General features: G+C 34.1%; 1 protein-coding gene across 1 annotated transcript in view; it reads left to right on the top strand.

The window, feature by feature from the left end:
• Positions 1-22,161, top strand: part of LOC150083867 (leucine-rich PPR motif-containing protein, mitochondrial-like) — a 314,087-nt gene that overhangs the window by 183,887 nt on the left and 108,039 nt on the right. The window contains exon 25 of the mRNA XM_090375475.1: positions 19,123-19,247. Coding sequence (XP_090231601.1) covers positions 19,123-19,247 — 125 coding nt within the window. The remainder of the gene's footprint in view (positions 1-19,122; positions 19,248-22,161) is intronic.

The following is a 22,161-nucleotide window of genomic DNA, read 5'->3' as shown; positions in this document are numbered from 1 at the left end:
CTCTCTCTCTCTCTCTCTCTCAGGGTAATTTAATAGAAATTATTATTTTTTGGCTGGTGCAGCAAAAGTCTCAGGCTTCCTTGCACCATATGGCTAATGATAATAATAATAATAATTCTGTTATAAACCTAAACACAATATAAAGAGAAATAATTTCTCTGTACACTAAAAATAACAGGGAAGTTACATATATCCTGAACTTTGATTAGGTCAAACACCATATGGCTAATGATAATAATAATAATAATTCTGTTATAAACCTAAACACAATATAAAGAGAAATAATTTCTCTGTACACTAAAAATAACAGGGAAGTTACATATATCCTGAACTTTGATTAGGTCAAATGGAATTTAACACATTTGACCTAATCAAATATGTTAAATCCCTACCATCTTCATATGTCAATTCAGTGTCAACATATGTCTGGAAGTTTTTAGTAGAAAATATACCCCTTGATCTGAGGTTCTCAGTAACCAATATGGAAAATAATCAACAGCAGTACATTTCATATAGGTCTAGTGTATCTCCTTTTATGAAGGAGACAGACTGAAATGTCATTCATGGTCAGTTTGTGATTATACTTTATGTTTTAACTGAGTCTGCAATAATTCTGTGTTTGTTAATTGTATTATGTTTAAGTATAAGCGTTTTAATTGTATTCAGCTGTCTGTAATATTGCATATTAAATTAATGTCATGTAATGTTACAACAATAAAAAAAATGTACATTTTTGGCATGTTTTTAAAGTGGATTATGTTCGCATTGCTAAAAGTTTATATATATATATATATATATATATATAAAGCATCCATAAAATTACTGAGTTTAGGTTGTAAAGATGTAAAATTATAGTTAAAGTGTAATATATAGAACACCCAATTAATGCCATCAAACGATCGAACATTACATCGGACGTTATGTATATACTAAATAGATACATACTAAATAGATACGTTATAGTGTAAAGTTAATATCTTTAAAGTTTGAAAATCCATATAGCCATAGTCCTGCCATATCTCCAGTATACATGAAAACCAAAATATAAATCATATTAAGTAAATTAATAAAATAATAAAATAATAAGCCCAACACAGGAAAATTATTTTGCAAGGAACTTTGTCGAGGGCTAAACCCTTACAAAATAACCAACCCATGCTAGACTGAGCCATCGGTTTCTGTTATCATCTGCCTGTATACTAAAGCCAAAATAATATAATAGTGGAAATGTGGAATAATTTAGTATAACATTAACGTAAGATTTGAGACAAATGTAAGTCTAGAATGCCAAAACAACAAGTGTCGTACCGTAATACATAACAACAATTTATAAATGATACAGGCTGGATGATATTTAGCCCGACCGATCGCTACCACATTATAAGCGCAACTGAGTAATTATTAAAATTTTTGCTGAACACAATTTAGCATAAAATTTTGCAGAAAATAGCTAATAAAGCTAACCGAAGGAGAACGGAAAAAAAATTTTTCCGTTTTTCCGTTCTCCTTCGGTTAGCTTTATTAGCTATTTTCTGCAAAATTTTATGCTAAATTGTGTTCAGCAAAAATTTTAATAATTACTCAGTTGTGCTTATAATGTGGTAGCGATCGGTCGGGCTAAATATCATCCAGCCTGTATCATTTATAAATTGTTGTTATGTATTACGGTACGACACTTGTTGTTTTGGCATTCTAGACTTACATTTGTCTCAAATCTTACGTTAATGTTATACTAAATTATTCCACATTTCCACTATTATATTATTTTGGCTTTAGTATACAGGCAGATGATAACAGAAACCGATGGCTCAGTCTAGCATGGGTTGGTTATTTTGTAAGGGTTTAGCCCTCGACAAAGTTCCTTGCAAAATAATTTTCCTGTGTTGGGCTTATTATTTTATTATTTTATTAATTTACTTAATATGATTTATATTTTGGTTTTCATGTATACTGGAGATATGGCAGGACTATGGCTATATGGATTTTCAAACTTTAAAGATATTAACTTTACACTATAACGTATCTATTTAGTATGTATCTATTTAGTATATATATATATATATATAGACAAAAAGGTAATTATCAGTGTATTTGGTAGGGGAGTTGAGCTGTCAGGTGTAATAGCTATGGAAGGATTGAGAGAACCTGTATGCTAAAAAAACAAATTGCCTGAAATAAAATGCAATTAATATAAGCATAATTATTGTAAGTACCTAAAGCTGTGGATCCTAGAACTTTAACTACTTTGTCAGGGGGTCGGCAGCGAAAATCATAGGAGCCACCGCAATAAGCCAGGTCCCTGTTATGATGTACACATAAAAAGACTTTCAACATTGACAACGTCTTCTGGTCCATACAGACAGTAAGTTTTCTTGTTTTGCCCCATCTCTTAGATTTCTTTGATTTTATATTTCATTCTTCTTTTTCCACAAGATTCTATTGGCATGAACTTATTTATTTATTATTATTATTGTTTAAAGTTTATTTATTCTTTTATTCTTTCTTCTGGTCTCTGTCGGGTCAGCTATGATGTATACGTATTCTTTTTACGTGCCCTTGATGCAATATGGGACCTTATCAATGATCAGACAATTTGTTTAAACATGTCAAATTTACCCAGGAATGAAATATTTTATTTGATTAAATTTCTTGTGAACCAGTTATATTAATTTTCAAGATAAAATATACAAGCAGATATTCGGGTTACCGATGGGCCTTAGCTTGAGTGGATTAGTTGCTGAAATTTATCTGAATAAGATCGAGCAGGTATACTTAACACCACATCTCCCAAATATAATGTTCTACAGTAGATATCTTGATGATACCTTAATAATTACTAATAAATATATAGTACAGAAGGTCCTGGATACATTTAATAACATTCATACTTGACTTAAGTTCACTCTAGAAATGGAAATCCCGCATCATAAATCCGTAAATTTTCTAAATTTTACTGTAATCAGGGTTAATGAAAACATATTTTTTTAAAATTTATAGGAAGCCAACGAATACTGGTAAATTTTTGCACCTTTCGAGCTACCATCCTTTTACATATAAAAGGAGCATTATTTTTAATCAGTTTCATAATGCATATAGATACAGCTCTACTCAAGGATCCTTATTGGATGAGCTCACGGAACTGACAAAAAAATTTTTAAATAGGGGTTATTCATTAAGTACCATTATGCAGATTAGTCAACAGGCGAAATATAAATTGGAGACCGGTACAACAAATGACAGGGCAGATCACAAACATTTTATTAAAGTTCCGTATATATAGCATTGGTATAGACAGTTTATTAACATATTTAAGAACACTGAATTTAAGATTGTCGCACAACCTATGAGTAAACTACATGCTGTCTTGAAACGTAGGGCGTATGTAGTTCCTATCATGGAAGTTCACAATATTGTTTACAATATTTCTTGTGGTGGGTGCAATTTTGCTTATATTGGCTCAACCCAAAATTTACTTTTGGTAAGGATAGAGCAGCATGTGGCATCAGTTAGAGTAGGTAAGAAGGGTGCCCATGAGCTTGCATTTGATGCTATCACTGATGGACATGTGTTCCTTTTTAATGAATCGAAAGTTCTTAATAAACAGCGGGAATATTTTAAATTATTAATTGCCGTAACATTAGAAATGAGATTATATGTTGACTCTATTAATTGTAAAATAATAAGAGGAGTTTACCTCAATATCTGACTCTATTAATATACGCAGACCTTATAATATTTCAGACTTGTGGACGCTTATGCACATGTAGGAATAGTAATTCATACATTGGTCTATATAAATAATCTTGTTAGGTGTCGTTAATCCTGTTAGATGTCGTTAATTTTATATAAAAGGGGGATATCATTTGCAAATCACTTTTGTACTTCTTGTGAACACGGTAACAAACCGAATAAGGTAGTCTCTTAAAAGAAGTTATAAAATGGTTTTAAAATTTAATTTATGTGTGAATTAATGGATATTTATTTGTTTCATCATTTTTAGTTTTTTGCAACAATTGTTTTTCAATTCTCATGGCGGCATATGATGTTGGTTTATTTTTGGAGGTTGGTGGCCGCCTTCTTTCCGTAATTCTTTCCAATTCGCTTGACGTGATATGAGAGTTGAAGGCATGATTATTTTAATTAATAGCTATTTTAATTTGATTTATTTATGACTATGCATGGGGGGGTTCATATTATAATCATTTGCAATTGAGTATTGAGAGATTAACAGTCCTACTAAAAAGTATGAGGTTTGTTCCTATAATTTAAGATTATTATAATAATAGGGCTTATTGGGCTTCATGGTCCTTTTTGATTTGAATTATCATTTTTTATATATATATATATATATATATGTATGTAATTCTAATTAAATCCAAATGAATCGAATATTAGACAGCAAAAATAAGTGCAAAATTAAGTGAAAATAAAAAATAAAGATAGTAGAGCAGACATCAGTGGCAGCAAATATGCAAAAATCAAACATGTTACGTGTATTTAACTATAATTTAATGTTACAATAAAATGAAGTGAAAGTATGCCTGTAGCATTGTAAACCAGTAGAGCGATGACGAATTTAACATATAAAATTAAGAATAGAGTACTGTTGGAGAAACATTCTTAAATAACTTAGAAAATAGAGACCAAATTAAAAGAAAATTTAACAATGCCCCCTTGCTAAGCACCAGTTGCTGAATTGCATGAAATATTACTATATGTAAATATAACCAGCCAACAATACTGAAATAAGTAAAAATAGAGAAATAAGTAAAAATAAAAAGTAGAACATACCATAGTATTAGTACTAGCAGTGGCCACATGGTGCAAGGAAGCCTATGGCTTATGCTGCACCAGCCAAAAAATAAAAATAAAATAAAATAAAATAATAATAATAAAACAAATAAATAAATAGAAAAAAAATGAAATAAAATAACAAAAAAAAATAATAATAATAAAATAAAATGATAAGAATAAAATAATAATAAGAAGAAAATTAAAAACATATATATATATAATAATTAATAAATAAGAGAAAAGTTAATGGACAACCTAAGCATTTCCCTCCTCCCATAGGTAATTATCCAGCTGACCTTTTAATTTCCCCAAACTGTCAGCCTCTACCACCCATATAGGTAACTTATTCCAGTTATTTATAACTCACCGGCTAAAATTAAACTTCCTGCAAACCAGTCTAAACAACTCCCCATAACTTGAAATTGTGGCCCCTATTCTAGAATCATTTATAACTGTGAAAATTTCTTCCTTATTCATTTTGCTTATGCCTCTCAGAGCCTTAAACACCTCAATCAAGTATTCTCTAAGGTGCATAGTTTCCAAGCTCTGCAACCCATATATTCAAAGTCTTTCCTCATATGGACGCCCTTTTGCTGATCTCAGCAGGCGAGTTACCCATCTCTGGCCCCTTTCAAGAAGCACAATGTCTTTCTTTAGGTGCAGTCTCCATACCTGAACACAGTATTCCAAGTGTGGTCTAACAATAGCCTTATTTAATGGGATTATGATGTCCTTATCTCTACTAGCAATTGTTCGATAAATCATCGATAGGACATCATGGCCTTCCTTGCAACCTGTCTACAGTGCTCAGAGAACTTCATGTCTGACCATATCGTAACACCCAAGTTCCTTTCCTCCACTACCGGCTTTAGTTCAACTCCGCCAAGTGTATAAGTTATTTTGGGGTTACTGTTCCCCAGGTGCAATAACTTTGCTGGATTAAAGCATAGCTGCCATTTTTCTGACCATCCCTGAAGTCTATCGAAATCATTCTGAAGAAGCTCTGCTTGGTAGTGATCATTAACTACTCTACAAATCTTTACATCATCTGAAAATTTAGACATCACACCCTCCATCCGTTTATCAATGTCATTTATGAGAATCAAAAAGAGCAGTGGTCTTAATACTGATCCTTGGGGAAACCCCACTTCTTACATCATCAAATAATATCGAATTGAATAGAAAAGGCCATTATGCCCCATCTCGTCATTGGACCACGAGGCCATAATGGTCAGGGAACCACTACATTTCGAATGCTAGACAAATCCATGCCATAAAAGAATGATACTACGATCAAACTGCCAGTGCAGTAGATTTGTATAATGGTGGTCCATATGTAGTGTTAAAATAATAGGATAGAGAAGCAATACTTATATGAAAAAACCAAACTACTGAACAGACAGAGTAACTGCTAAACTTAGGGCCACCAGTTAATTGGGGCAGCCATTTATTTTGGGCAAAACTTAAAAAACAGAACCTAATTGAGAAAATAGCCAGGATTTACTTCGCTTAATTGGGACAACATGCCGTTTAATCGGGGCAGGAGACCGCAGCACTGGAGATTACCCTACGATTGTCTCCAACCGTATCACGTGGCTCAGTCAGATTTCTGGAGGTCACAACCATAAAACAATAAAAACAATTGTCACCTGTTTATTGGGCTTTTCTGTTAGTGAAATCTATCATAAACGGATAGTAAACTCGATCTTATTGAATTTGCGATAATACTGACAGCTGGAATTCTGTGGGTTATTATGGTTAAATGCGTTTACACTTTCATGGAATCTCCAATCATATAAAAAAATTAATTTTCAGAATCTTTTCTTCATTCCTATTTTTAAAGCTTCCTAACTTGTTACTTCGTTCTCACTTGCGCATATCGTGTTACTTGCAAATTGTGTGTGTGCCAAGTTCTTTGTTATTGATTGCTTATCTTTTTACTGTTTTAAATTTTTACCCCCACCCACAAATGTCAGTGAACAGAAATGTCAACTAGTTAGTATGTACATATTACAGTACGTATTAATTATTCCGATTATCATGTATATTCTTCCGATTTTCACGTATCATTTAATTTTTTAATTGGTAAGGTAATAAAGGGTAAATTTGTGCTTAATATATCCTTACTTTTATAGCCTGTGGATAATATTCCTCTTATTTTCGCTAATTAGAATCGCTGTTTAATAGAATTAAAATTGAATTCACAAACGTGATCACAATGATCGGCACTTACTACACATCGTATAGTAAACGGTACTTTACTATGGTGACTCCATCGTAACGTGATTTGATTGTACAGCGAACCAATTGTAAAGAGGGGGACCATTGTATTTTTAATTTTTTTTTTACGTGAAACTTCGGATAATTGGGGCAGCCACTTAATCGGGCCAAAATTCACTAGTCCCGATTTGTCCCAAATAACCGGAATCGACTGTATATCTGGAAATAAATTAGGCTATAGAGGGCAGCACAGATGCAGCATTAGCAATTCATCACACTACTACCATGTAAATATAATTCTAATTAAATCCAAATTAATCAAATATTAGACAGCAAAAATTAGTGCAAAATTAAGTGAAAATAAAAAATAAAGATAGTAGAGCAGACATCAGTGGCAGGATTTGTCTCGTATTCGAAATGTAGTGGTTCCCTGACCATTATGACCTCATGGTCCACTGATGAGATGGGGCATAATGGTCAGCCTTTTCTATTCAATTTGATATTATGGTATGTTCGACTTTTTATTCTTACTTATTTTTCTATATTTTACTTAGTTCAGTATTGTTATATGTGATATTTCATGCAATTCAGAAACTGGTGCTTAGCAATGGGGGGGGGGGGCACCGTTAAATTTTCTTTTAATTTGGTCTCTATTTTCTAAATCATTTAAGAATGTTTCTCCAACAGTACTCTATTCTTAATTTTATATGTTAAATTCTTCATTGCTCTACTGAATTACCATGCTACTGGCATACTTTCATTTCATTTTATTGTAACATTAAATTATAGTTAAATATGTGCAACATGTGGTTTTTGCATATTTGCTGCCACTGATGTCTGCTCCACTATCTTTATTTTATATTTTCACTTAATTTTGCACTTATTTTTGCTGTCTAATATTCGATTCATTTGGATTTAATTAGAGTTAAATTTACATGGCAATAGTGTGATGAATTGCTAACACTGTGTCTGTGCTGCCCTCTGTAGCCTAATTTATTTCCAGATATATAAGTTTAACAGTTGCTTTGTCTGTTCAGTAGTTTTGTTTTTTCATGTGAGTATTGCTTCTCTGTCCTATTATTTTAACACTACATATAGACCTCCATTATACAAATCTACTGCACCGGCAGTTTAATCCTAGTATTGGCAGTTTAATCCTTTTGTGTCATGGATTTTTCTACCGTTCAAAATGTAGTGGTTCCCTGACCATTACGGCCTTGTGGTCCACTGACGCGATGGGGCATAATGGTCAGCCTTTTCTGTTCAATTCGATATTATGGTATGTTGGTCGGTTACATTTACATATAGTGATATTTCACGCAATTTGGAAACTTGTGCTTAGCAAGGGGGGGGCCACCGTTAAATTTTCTAAATTATTTAAGACTGTTTCTCCAACAGTACTATATTCTTAATTTTATATGTTAAATTCTTCATCGCTCTACTGGTTTACCATGCTACTGGCACACTTTCATTTCATTTTATTGTAACATTAAATTATAGTTATACCTATATACACTGGTGTTCAAAAAAAGTGCATCACCCCTTAAAATTGTAATTGTCATCTGAATAATGTAAGTATATGGCAATATTTCTTACAAATTCCATCAAATAAGATTGACACACATAGGTGATGATGTAATATTGCATCAGCTGTTACTTTCAGCTATATAAGCACACTCTGCAAGAGTTGCATTCATTCCTTGCTTGTGTCAGGATGGCGAGTAACCTGGAGTTGATGCCATGAAGAAAGAGTGCTATTGTTGCTTTACGTGAGGATGGATGTTCTTCCTGTCATATTTCTTATAGAGTCTTGTAATCAGTCAGCAGTGAGATTTCTTTCCAAACTCAAGAATACTGGTTTTGCTGGAAGAAAAAAAGGAATCAGATGCAAATGAGTCTCTCCGCCAAAACAGGACCGCATTTTGAAGTGTTTATGCCTTAAAAACCGTAAAGCTTCTTCGTCTGAGCTAACAAGAGAATGGGAAGAACATACAGGAGTGATAGCAAGTGCAGTAACAGTCAGAAGAAGCCCCTCCTTACACAAAAAATGAAAAAGGCCCGATTAATGTGGTGTAAGGAGCATGTCAAATGGCCTCCCAAGGAGTGGAAATCAGTTATTTTCTCGGATGAGAAGAAATTCAACCTGCATGGCTCTGATGGGAGACAAACGATTCACTGTAGATGTGGTGAAGAATATCATCCAGACTGTATGGTGTCTACAGTGAAATTCTCTACCAGTCAAATGATATGAGGGTGCATTTTCATATCGCAGAGTAGGTCACCTGCATTTTATAAACGGTTCCATAAATGCCAAATGGATACCTGGCTATATTGGAAGGCAAATTGCTGCCAACCATTAGAGACCATTTCAACCTGCCAAGTAACTGCATCTTTCAGGACGACTCTACTCCTTGTCATTGGGTGAAAAGTGTAAGTAGGCACTTCTGTAGTTACTTTAGCTTCATTTTTTCGTTACAGGTTTGACAGTAATGTGTTACATTTGTTACAGGTGAAAAAATGGTTGGAAGAATGGTTCATTACAACTCTTAGCTGGCAGGAAACAGCCCGGCCGGATCTGAATCCTATAGAGAACTGTTGGCATCATGTGGAATCTGCAGTTGCCAGAAAGAAGCCAAAGACTCTTCCTGAACTTCATAATTCATGTTTGGAACCACGAAATATCAGTTGATTATCTTCAGAAATTGATCTTGTGATGCCTCGACAGCATACTGCTGTCATCAGGGCCAGAGGTGGTTCAACTAATATTAGTTTGCACGTGGTGAACTTTTCATTTTGTTTTCCATTTGAAATGATAAACTGAAGCAAACTGAGGGCTTCTGATAACATTTCAGCCATAATTGTTGTGTTACCAAAACTGTTGTATAAAGGTTGCAAATGCTCATTTTGGAATATTTTGAGAGCACCTGTCAAATATTACTTAGCTTTGCCTTTACTATTAATAAATGTCTTTTGCTTATATTTTTATTTGTGATGCTAGTCATTAATGTAACATACCATTGCAAATAAGGGTTAGAAATACGGAGGATGTGGAAAGGTCAAGGAATGACCACCGCATATCCTCGGAGCAATATGGCCTTGCTCCAAAAAACCAAATAACAACAACAACAATATACTAACACTTACAAATGCCAGAGTACTATAAGGTTGGGCTTATAGTACTCATAGTCATCATTTATCCTGATGCTAGTCATTAATGTAACATACCATTGCAAATAAGGGTTAGAAATACGGAGGATGTGGAAAGGTCAAGGAATGACCACCGCATATCCTCGGAGCAATATGGCCTTGCTCCAAAAAACCAAATAACAACAACAACAATATACTAACACTTACAAATGCCAGAGTACTATAAGGTTGGGCTTCACAGCCCCAGCAAGCTTAGCGTCATTTAATAACTTTTTCTATGCTTTTTATCTTTCTGCTGTCTATTTCTAAAGTTCTTCCTGTTCGTTAAACTATTAGTGTAATACAAGAGTGATACAAACGTTCCTACTATCCTACTTTTATTGCTTTTTTTGGCAATTATTTAAATAAAATACTCCTATTTCCTTTCCCCTCCCTTAAATTAATACCTCACCCTTATACCATTAGCTTGTTCTAAATCTATTTATAAAATACATTGATTTCCTATCTATACAAAATTAAATCCTACACTAAATTCTACATATTGATATTAACCATTTTTATTCTAACTAAATTATTTTTACCTAAATAAATTACACTGCATTGGGACTGTTTGTCCATACTGTATTAGAAAGTGCTAATTTCATTTTTGTTCCTTTTTGCCCTTCACTTTTCTTCTACTACTATGGACAAGTATAGAAACACAGTTCCTGATACATGGTCAGGTGTAGTCCTCTTGATGAAATACCTGATCATGTATCAATATTTATTTCTGCTGACATCAGATCAAGCATATTTGCATTACCTATATTTGACTATATTCTAAAAATATTTCTCCCCATATCTGATGACAGCTACCTCATTTTATTTTTATTTGCTTTTTATTAGTACAGTGAAACTTCCCTTTAACGGACAGCCATGGGGAATGAAAATGTGTCCGTTAGAGAGAAGTGTCCGCTGACAAGAAGTCTGAGGGAGAAAAAAAAAAAAAGAAAGAAAAATCGTTAAACGTTTAATGTAAAATTAAATTAAAATATATACAGATTTTGAACAATATTTTTGTAAATAATATACATACAATTGTGCTATGCATATTATGACTTTATCTTAAGAAAAATACATACAGTAATCACTTATTTTCTTCTGCACCTTCTTCAGGCTGATAATTTTGTTTTCAACATTTGTTTGGATTGAAGAAACCATCGAAAGTCCTTCAGTATCTTCTTCAGCGGCGAAAAACATTTTTAAAATTGATTTGTATGAGCGCTTCTTCTATTTTCATCGGTGGTTCGTCGTTAATATGTTCTTCGATAGAATCACCTCCTTCCATTTCTTCATCCTCATGAGGAACTTCTTGAAAAATATCGATGATATCTAGAGCACCATCTTCTGTAGTGAGGTTCGAGTCTATATCTTTGTAGCCAGGGTCACTTGTAGATGAAGTATCGTACATTATCAATAGATGTTGAAGTTCTTGTTCTTCTTGGTGCTCCACATTGCTGTTTACAACTTCAATTTTTGCGTTTGAGAAGCCAGACTTTACAAAACAGTTCACGAGTTTGTTTTCTAATTGCGTTTACTGAAGAGGAAATCCATTGGATCGCATCTAGGATGCTGATTTTCTTTGCAAGGTCAATCGCACATGTTACATTGTTCATGTTTGCAATGAGATGTCTTAAAACACGTTTTGTGTAGTGAAGTTTAAATTTTTTTATTATCCCTTGATCCAAGGGCTGACACTCTGCAGATGTGTTTGGTGGCAGAAAAACGATTTGAATGTTGGACAACTCAATGTGCGGGTGAGATGCAGTATTATCCACGAAAAGAATAATTTTTCTGTTTTGACGAATCATGTTTTGGTTAAAGTGACTTATCCATTCGCTCATGATATCTCGTGTCATCCACGCTTTTTTATTAGACTTCCAGTCAACATTCAAAAGATTCAACTTTATGCCCTTGAAACAACGAGAATTTTGTGGTTTTCCTATAACAAGAGGTTGTTCAAAGTCTCCCAACATATTTGTACACAATAGTACAGTCAAGCGTACCTTAGAAATTTTTCCGCCCTGGCACTTTTCGTTTTTTAGACTCACTGTTTTTTCAGGAAGAGCTTTAAAAAACAACCCTGTTTCGTCACAGTTGTAAATACCCTTAGCTTCAAAATCACGACATAAATCTTCCAATTTGATGGTCCACTCTGTTACAACCCCAGTATCAACAGATCCACCTTCACCACTTATGGTTTTCCAAGAAATTTTATGCCGAGTTTTGAACTTGTCTAGCCATCCCACGGAAGCTTTGAACTCATTTACTCCCATAGATTTCGCAACCTCCAAAGCCTTTTCCCTAATAATAGGCCCATTAATGGGAATTTTTTTAGCACTTTCGTGACAAAACCACTCATGCATAACATTGTCAATTTGAAGTCCAACAGTTTTCGGGAATGATATTTGAACCTGATCATTTCCGTGTTGCCAAAATTGTTTGAGCAGTTCATTTTTTTTCTTTAGGATGTCGCTTACCTGCGTCTTCCCGATTTTGAATTTTGCAGCAAGATTACAAACTATTTTTTTGCCGATCATACGCATTAATGAGTTCGACTTGATCTTTTAAAGTTAAATGTTTACGAGAAGACATTATGCACTTCACACGACACTGAACAAAACTGAAAACTGAAACAGAAAAGACGAAAGGCTGACCATAATCACCCCCCCTGCACTCACCGAATTCATCAGAAGTTTTACACGTGCCTTAAAATTCTTGAAAAAGGGTTTAGAACCGCGACGTAAACCTTGATAAAATTCAGAGAATCGGAAATAGAAAAGGGCCGTGAGCTCGCTCGCTGTCCGTAGTGGGGAGATCAAATTAAGTGCTAATCTAAACGAAACAGTGCAGATTGCCCGTCCACGTCCGTTACAGAGAATGTCCGCTAAACAGAAGCTGCAAACACGTTAAAACCAATAGAGGTGAGTTGGGGAATTTGAAAATGTCTGTTGTAGAGAGATGTCCGTTAACAAGAGGTGTCCGTTAGGAGAATTTTCACTGTATTTTTATGTACTAATTTTACTTTACAGTTCCCCTACTTTATATTGGCTTGGTAATTCAGTCCATAAATTTCTTAATTCATCATAACCCTAGGATATTAACATTCCTTCACCTTTCACAAATCTACTACACTTATTTTTCTACTTTCCTTACCTTTCTAGTTACTAGCACTTTGTGTAACTTTCACATCCATTTATGCATATTAATTCAATATATTAATACTACTTATATATACTCTTGCATCCTTTAATGCTGCTTTGCACTTTTAGGTGCATCTGTCATACCTGATTTATTAATTTTGTAGTTACTGAAACCATTTCAATAACTGTATACCTCTTTTCATATGTACCTTTAAGGGGTTACATTGAATACCCATATATATATAGTAATATGTTGAAGACTTAATGCACAAGGCACATAATGTTATGGGTAGAAATTAAGTATATAATATCGGTGTAAATTGTTGCGCAGGCCTTTTCTCCGTTGTAGTGTATAACTTGCTAGGGTCCCAGCAATTCTCAGTTATGGTGTGCTGTGTCAGTTAGGTATCAAATGTTCTTTGCAAGAGTTACACTAATATTTATATCCGGAGAACCCTGGCTTTCATGTAATCGTCTAGCAGTTAGTTAGGACAAATCCCGTGTTCTGAAAACTAACCCAGATGGACGTTGAGCTAGTCTGCAACATCAAAGATTGCGTTGTGTGATTTTCACCTTTGACTCCTTTCTATTTGATTAGAATCAAAAGCGCCGCCTTAACAGTTCTTTATCAGTAATCCATTCAAAGAAATCATGTGTCATCAGAGAGTAATCAATAGGCAGAAAATTAGCAAACAAAACATGGTTTATTAAACATACTAAATTGTTACAAAATACAGTTAGACAAAACAGTGTATAAGTCTTTAGTAAAATAGCCTTGAGCTTTATACCTTTACATATTTAGGTAACCAACGGATTAATTAATAATGGTATGGGTTTGCAACTTGTTATGTTCTTCATGAACATTCGACAGCCAAAGAGCGTTCATACATCGCGTAGCTGACGAATATTACACCACATTGGTGGAACATGTAAGATTGTAGGCCATGATTAATATTCAGTTTTAATATTTAATTATAATATTCAGTTTTAATATTTAATTATAATATTCAGTTTTAATGTTAATTATGATTATTCAGTTTTAATATTTAATTATAATTAATTCTAATTAAATACCGTCCGGCATTCATGTACAAGTTACAGTATCTATTAAATATGAAATGCTAAGTAAAATAACAAAACTCTCATCAAAGTATGAGTGTGCGCGAGGATAGATGTCTTTTAGCACATAAAGAATATATAAAAGGGGGAATGGGAGTATGTTCGACTTAGCGCAATTTAGTTTCGTTTATAATTAAATAACAAGGGTTAACTTACCCGAATAATTCAGCATCGCCTCAGGAACTGTAGTTACCGGACAGTAGTTCATCTCGATTCCTTCCTATATCTCATTAACGAGTTTTTGCCTTCTTCTTCTTCCGACTTTTCGTTTTCTCTTCCTAAGAATATTTTCTTCACATTCTACAAAAGATTATCATAGCGACGGCTCTCTATCTTACTAAATTCCTAACTTAAACTCCGCTAACTGCATATTACAGGTCACAGCTCGTTCGCCGACCAACTCACTTGTCTCAGCCTCAGCTCCAACTCCCTCGAACTCCGACCTCAACTATCCCCACACCCTAACTGTTAACCGAACTGCCTCCCCCCTATTTCCCCTCTAGTTAGTTTCGTCAAGCGGAAAAACATCTGGGGAACTGTAGCTTTACAGTGTTCAGACTCAACCGAAAATCCGATTTATGAAAGTCGTTGAAAGAATTACATGTTTGTATGAGGCTCGCCCAAAGGCCAAAACGGACATAAAATCGTCTACTCCGACACAAGAAACTATGAAATAATAAACACTCTGCTGATGCCTGAATCAAACACAATACTAGTAGTGTTCTCCGAAAATCTAACTCCCCTGTTTTTATGACTAGCGCCGCGACTTTTCTGTTTTCGGTCAACAATACACTCAGACGCTTGCCCGCTCCAACGAATAAATAACGTGCGGCAGGCGTCGGACGGTGGTTTTGGAATTTCGTGGGTGCGGCTCTGCTCCCATGCGAAAAACGAAAGTAATTCTGCCTTCTCCGGTGAAGTAAATATTGTATGACAGATACAGCGCAGTGAAAGTATGAGGCCCTTGTGCTCTCTAAGAATGTACCAATACGGTTAAAAATAAATGCATTTTTAACAAAATACAACATAGTTTACCCATAAGTTTAACTACATACGTAGTGTAATGGCATTGTTTATATTTTATTTCATATTGTAGCTACCTTCACAACAAGATACCAGGTATTGCAATCTGAATGATGCCATTACACTATGTATGTAGTTAAACTTATGGGTAAATTACGGCATATTTACACTGATATTATATACTTAATTTCTACCCATAACATATTATGTCTTGTGCATTTAGTCTTCAACATATTATCATTATCTTCACCATTTGGCATGTCTGCATTATCAGAGTACCTGCCTGCCCACTGATGAGTGAGCCAACAAACTCCAAAACTCATCTGGGAGGTGGTGGTGGTGCCTCCTGAGAATAAATAACAGTTGTCTCCTCTACTAGAGAAGCATTATTTATTTGAAGTAGTGCAATACCTGGTATCTCGTTGTGAAGGTAGCCACAATATGAGATAAAAATCTAAATGATGCCGTTACACTATGTATGTTTTTTTTTTTTTTTAGTTGTTGACGCATCGGCTTCTGTGGCCATAATGCACCTCCCAAAGTTTTTGCATTTTACTCTGAAAGAAGCCCGAGGCGGGATTCAAACCCACGACCTTTGGGTTGCCAGGCAGGCACTTTACCCATCTGGCTAGCCCGGTTGGTCACTCTGTATGTAGTTAAACGTATGGGTAAACTATGGTGTATTTACACTGATATTATATATATAGTAATATATATATTGAAAGTGTATAGAAGGCTGTTACTATCGAATCTATGGTATACATGAGAAGGTAATAAGATAAAAATCAAGAATTAAAAGAAATGAGGTAAAATAAAATAATATACAATAAAATAGAATAAAGTGAAAGCAAACTAAAATAATATGAAATAAAATGAAATACCATCTTGCCATATAACTCGTAATTTCAATGTCTTCGTCTGAAGTCATCCATCAAAATTATGTGAAAGTTTGCAATATGTAGCCTCTGTTTCCGACATGGTCTGTATGCTCAAGAACACATGCTATAAAATTAGTTTGAATTTAACAGCAAATTCATTTGAATTTTGCTGATAAGATTGAGTTGAATTTGAATTTTGCTGATAAGATTGAATTGAATTTGAATTTGAATTTTAAGATTGAATTGAATTTGAATTGAATTTGAATTTTGCCTATAAAAATGATAATCCACACCACCTGGTATAAGACCTGGTAAATTTACACACCTTACCACAGTAATGTGTGGATTCTATGTTGACTAGTATGTACAATTGTGATGGTCGACTGTACCATTCAATGTTGCTTCATCATCATCACTCCACACAGTCTTATTGACAAACAGTGGGTCCTCTGTTAATTTTGACAGAAACCACTTGCAAAATTCAACTCTATGATCAGGATCATCTTCATTCGGGGCATGCACTAATCTTGGGATGTAGCTTTTGAATTTTACACACTTTAAAATGCTCTGAACACTTAACTTTGTGATTCCTGTTTCATAAACAGCTGCTTGTTGGACAGATTTTCTTGGTGATCGTAGGAACCATTATAGCACCTCTTCAGATTTGCTGGTGCTTGTAGATGTTAGCGGTCTACCAGATCGTTGCTTGTGTACATTTTGCACAGTACCATCAGTTTCACATCCATTTATGCATATGGATACGTGAAATTGTAATTCGCCTTGGAGGACAGTAGAAAAATTCAATTTTCCACTGTCTCTGTACCTCATTTACGTTTTCACACTTCCAGTACCACTTCAGTACAAATTTTCGTTGTTCAAATGTAAGTCTGTCATTATCCGTTTCTAAGGCCAATTTTCACCTGAAAAAAGAAAAGAATTGATGAGAATAGAGGACATTTTGAACACATGAGATAATGCATCATTTAAACATAAAACGTGATGCTTTTATATCATATCTGTATTGTAACATTTACTCTTAATTATAAAATTATTAAATTAAATTTTAAAAAATAAACATAGCAGTTATTAACAACCAAAGTGTGTATACCTTTTTTATGACACCCTATATATATGGGTCTGTATTGCCTATTAATTTTGAAAACATCTATTAATTTTGAAAATTTTGTTACCGGTTGTTTTGAATGCATTTCTTCAGATTTAAATATCTCAAACTTAGTTTATTAAAAAAAAAAAAAAACTTTTCACTGTTACAATAACACTGAAATAAGCAGGTTTTAATAAAATCAGTATTTTTGCTAAAAATTGAGATAGTATGTATCAGAAAAAATGCATTAACATTATTTTTATAAGTTGTTATTTTTAGGATTAAAAATAACTTGTTACTTAACTGTGGCATTTCTGTATAATGAATTGCATTCTGTTAAGGAGAGTTTAGTAGAAATCCATTTGAGAGCACTCTTTTGATCTTATTAAATTGATTCACAAAAATGTCACTATTACTATTAAGACATGAATTTCAGTGTGTGAGCAAGTGCAGAATGCCTATCATGTAGATTTCTTTTAAACACAGAAATCAATTGTTGATAACATTTCATTCTTTGACTGGAATCAGTATCCATTCAGTAACCTTTTTAGAGGTCTGAAGATGTGGAAATCATACTGGGGGTGGGAAGAGGATGATTCTCTTTATTTTGCCTTTGTTGTGCAAAAGAAACTAATTTTGGCTGAAGGGGCAATGTCATACAATCATTCCTGCATGAACTTGTATGTATCATTCAGTCTTCAATAAACTCTCTTTTGTTTTGTGGACAATGGAGATGATGTTGAACATTGTAGGAGGAGGAAGGGCTATTTTTCTGCAATGCTATAGAACTATGACTGTATCATGGAACCTACTCATACATCCACTGAGGTAATTTTATTTTGAAATGACATCTTGAAACAAGATTGAAATAGTCTCCATTATTCATCATGTTGAAAGAAGTAGAAAGTGAACTCTGTTGTATTTCGTTTAGGTTAATTACAGGTAATTATATTGTGAAGAAACACTGAGTTCTACATCTGAAGAAGAGAGTTCATTGAGACTTTAATGATATAGGCAATTGAGAACTTTTAACACAATCAGGGGCAGGGCACAATAAATTCACACATTGAACTAAAACCTGGCATCAAAGGCCACAAACCCAACTAACAAAGCAGCGATCAACCCACTGTCTGTGCTGCCCTCACAAGAGGACATGGTATCCGTGGCTTTTGATATCTCTTAATCCAATATATGTCACAAGAACCATAAAAATATTTATTTGTAAAAACCTGAAGGTAACAAGTTTGATTTGAAAGTCCTGTTCTCTCCCTCCAGCAAGCATAATACAGAGCTCTAGACACCATACCATTCCTTTTTTTTTTCTGCATGTGAGCAAAATTTGAGTACAAATGCAAGTGAATATTAGTAAACATCTAAATCGTGCAAATATGTGAATTTGTTTTACATAGTTTATTTTCAACTGCCACTAAATAAGGGTGAGAAGGATCACCTGAGATACATAGCTATTTTAATTTAATGCAAGTTATTCTAAATTCAAAATTAAAAGTTTTTAAATGCACTAACATTCTCTCACTCTCTTTCTAATCTATATACTAGTTTTTGTTTGTATAAATTCCATTCCATTTCTGGTATTTATAATTTACCATTGTAAATTTGAAAACAGTTAATAAGCTATGAAATTCTTTTTATCTAGGAATGACTTAAATGCTGCTCTTGAGGAATATGAGAAATGTATAAAGATTTATAATGTTACGACTAGAACAAAAGACCTATTTAAGAATCTTATAATGATAGAAGATTCTGAAAGATTACAGAAAGGTAAATGTTTCATTCCCTTAAAATTGTAGCATTGCATTGATAAAATGGAAAAAATTAATCCAGTTCTTTGAACATACATTACCTCATAAGTGACATATCATAAAGCAACTATGGAAAACCTTTTTTTTTTTTTTTATCCTCCATATTTTCAGTTCAGGCAATTTATAATCTAGGATTAGTTAACTTTGTAATTTTTTTAATATTCCAGAAACAAGAATTAAATTCTGACACACCTAGAAAAATGAGATGTTAAAAATAGTTAAAAAAAATGTTAATGAAATGAGTTATTAAAATCACTCAATGAATGATATTCAAATTATTCAAATGGTATCCTTGAAAGCTATTACTTTGTATTATGCACATTCTAATTTACACTAGCTATATAAGAAAGTTAATTACGCTATTCTATGGTTTGTGTAGTTAGGAATTGGGCTAATTATTGTAAAGTCTCTATTTTTCACTGATCTTCTTCTTCTTCTTCACGTTCTCTGCCCACAGGCAGATTCAGGGCTCCATTGATGCCATTTTTCTCTATCTTGTGCTTTCCTTTTAAATTCTTGCATAATTTCCTCTTCACTACCAATCCATCATTCCAATTTTGTCCTCCCAACAGCTCTCTTTCCACACACCTTCTCCTCTGTTACTTTCCTTAGCATGCTTTCTCTTCTCAAAACATGTCCTATAAAGTTCTTTTGTCTTCTTAGTTTTTTCACTGATGTTCTCTCTTTCCTACTTTCCTCATTGCTCACTCTGTTCACCCATTTCACCCTTTCCATTCTCCTCCACACCCATATCTCAAAAGCTTCTAGCCATCTGATCTCCTCTCTTCCCAGTGTCCATGTCTCTGAGCCATAAAGTACAACAGTCCATAGTAATGTTTTCACCATTTGCTTTCTGAATTCCTTCTTAAAACTTCTTCTCAATAGTTCTTTTTTTCTATTACTAAATGCCTCTTTGCCCATTGCAATTCTTGTTTATATTTCCTCCAGGCTTTTCCCATTTTCTCTCATTATGCTTCCCAAGTATCTGTATCTGTCCCAATCTTATTCCATCTAATATTACATTGATTCTTCTTCCTGGCCACTTTGAAATTAACATTATATTTGTTTTCTTGCTGTTAATCTTCATATTGTACTCCTTTACTTTGCTGTTCGAGATATCCAAGGAGCTCTGTAATTCCTCCTTATTATTAGCAATCAAAACCTGGTCATCTGCAAATCTTATTGTCTTTATCTTCTCCCGTCCTACTTTTACACCTCCTTTCTGCTCTTATTTTTTTCTTTTTCTTTTTCTTTTTTTTTTTTGTTAGTTGTTGGTGCATCGGCTTCTGTGGCCATAATGCACCTCCCAAAGTTTTTGCATTTTACTCTGATCCAAGCCCGAGGCGGGATTCGAACCTGCGACCTTTGGGTTGCCAGACAGGCACTTTACCCACCTGGCTAGCCCGGTCAGCACGCTTCTGCATATATATTAAATAGTAAGGGGACATAGAACATCCTTTCCTTACACCTCTACCAATGTCTACTTCTTCTGAATCCTCTCCATCAATCCAAACTTTACATGAGACAGCTATCTGTCTCATATAAAGTTCCCAAATTAGTTTTATATCTTTTTTTTTTTCACTGATAATCAATGCCATATAGTGGAATGGACCAAGAATTGGTGGTTCCAGAAGCAGGATAATCATGGTTATACAAGGTATAACTTCCCATCCAATATATCCTATAGTAGACAACTATAGGATTCTGTCCAATCTGATCAATAGTAGACAACTGTAGGATTCTGCTTCCCATTTAAGGGATGGGAAGCAGAATCCTATAGTTATCTACTATTGATTACATAAGGTACTATCGATGAATAGTGATCAGAGACTACTTATAGGGATGCTAGCATCAATGAAAAAGAGAAATAAAAGAAGGTAAGAGAGGAAGATTAAGATATGGAAGCCGAAAAAAACAAGGATATAGGAAAGATGTATAAAGATGTTATATGGATTAGCTTCACTAATCCATATAACATCTTTTCCCATCATTAACATCCTACAGCGGGATTGTTTCTTTCTATTCTTCCTCCTATTCTTCACTCTTAACTGGCCTTTATTAATCATTCTCGTGTGATTAGTGAAGAACTTAATTAACTCTTAACTAATTGTTCTCATGTGATTAGTTAAGAACAGGAGGAGGGATAGAGAGCAACAATATTGCCTGTCTAATGATGGGAAGAATAATTACAGATGAGGAAGAAATAAGGAGGAGGCGTAAAGACCGTTTTAGGAGGCTATTGAATATCAGAGAAAAGGGAGATACAATTTAAAGTTTAGTGATGCTAAGAGTAGTGCAATGAGAATGACAAGTAAGGAGGGAGATGAAGGGATTAACATCTTTATTGAAGGAAAGAAGATGGAAGAAGTGAATAGCAGATGTATTACCATGCAACCACTACAAGCTGATAAATTGTTTGTTTGTTTCATTATCAATTTTTGCTCCCAGTAGATATACCCTATTTTATGTGCTCTCTTTCTTACAGAATTTATTCTCAGTTTCCCTTACCGTTGAGCTTCCATTTAAGACTACCTCCTGCAAAGCCAAAGTATTCTGTGGCAATTGATCCCTTTCTGGATCAGATTCAGGAGCATGTTGCTTGACATAACATCAGACACACTCAATTTCTGAAAAGTCCCCAGATTTAGTCTCCAGGGCATCAGTTCACTTCCTCAGAGACTCAATCACACTTTACAGTATGTTGAGTTTTTGAATTATTTCATTGCACTCCCAACCATTGCCACCATCAGCTAGCAAAAGTAGTGTAGTGGTAAGTGCAAGCAAAATGGCTGTAATACACAGAATTGCTGATGAAAATTCCACCATCAGTTATGACATAATTTGGCATGATATGACTGACTTTTCTACATGAA

Source organism: Mastigoproctus giganteus, chromosome 6, assembly GCF_048544385.1.
Source record: "Mastigoproctus giganteus isolate SK-2022 chromosome 6, ASM4854438v1, whole genome shotgun sequence".
Lineage (NCBI taxonomy): Eukaryota > Metazoa > Arthropoda > Arachnida > Uropygi > Thelyphonidae > Mastigoproctus > Mastigoproctus giganteus.
The sequence above is the reverse complement of the archived record's forward strand: the minus strand, read 5'-3'. Positions and strand labels throughout refer to the sequence as shown.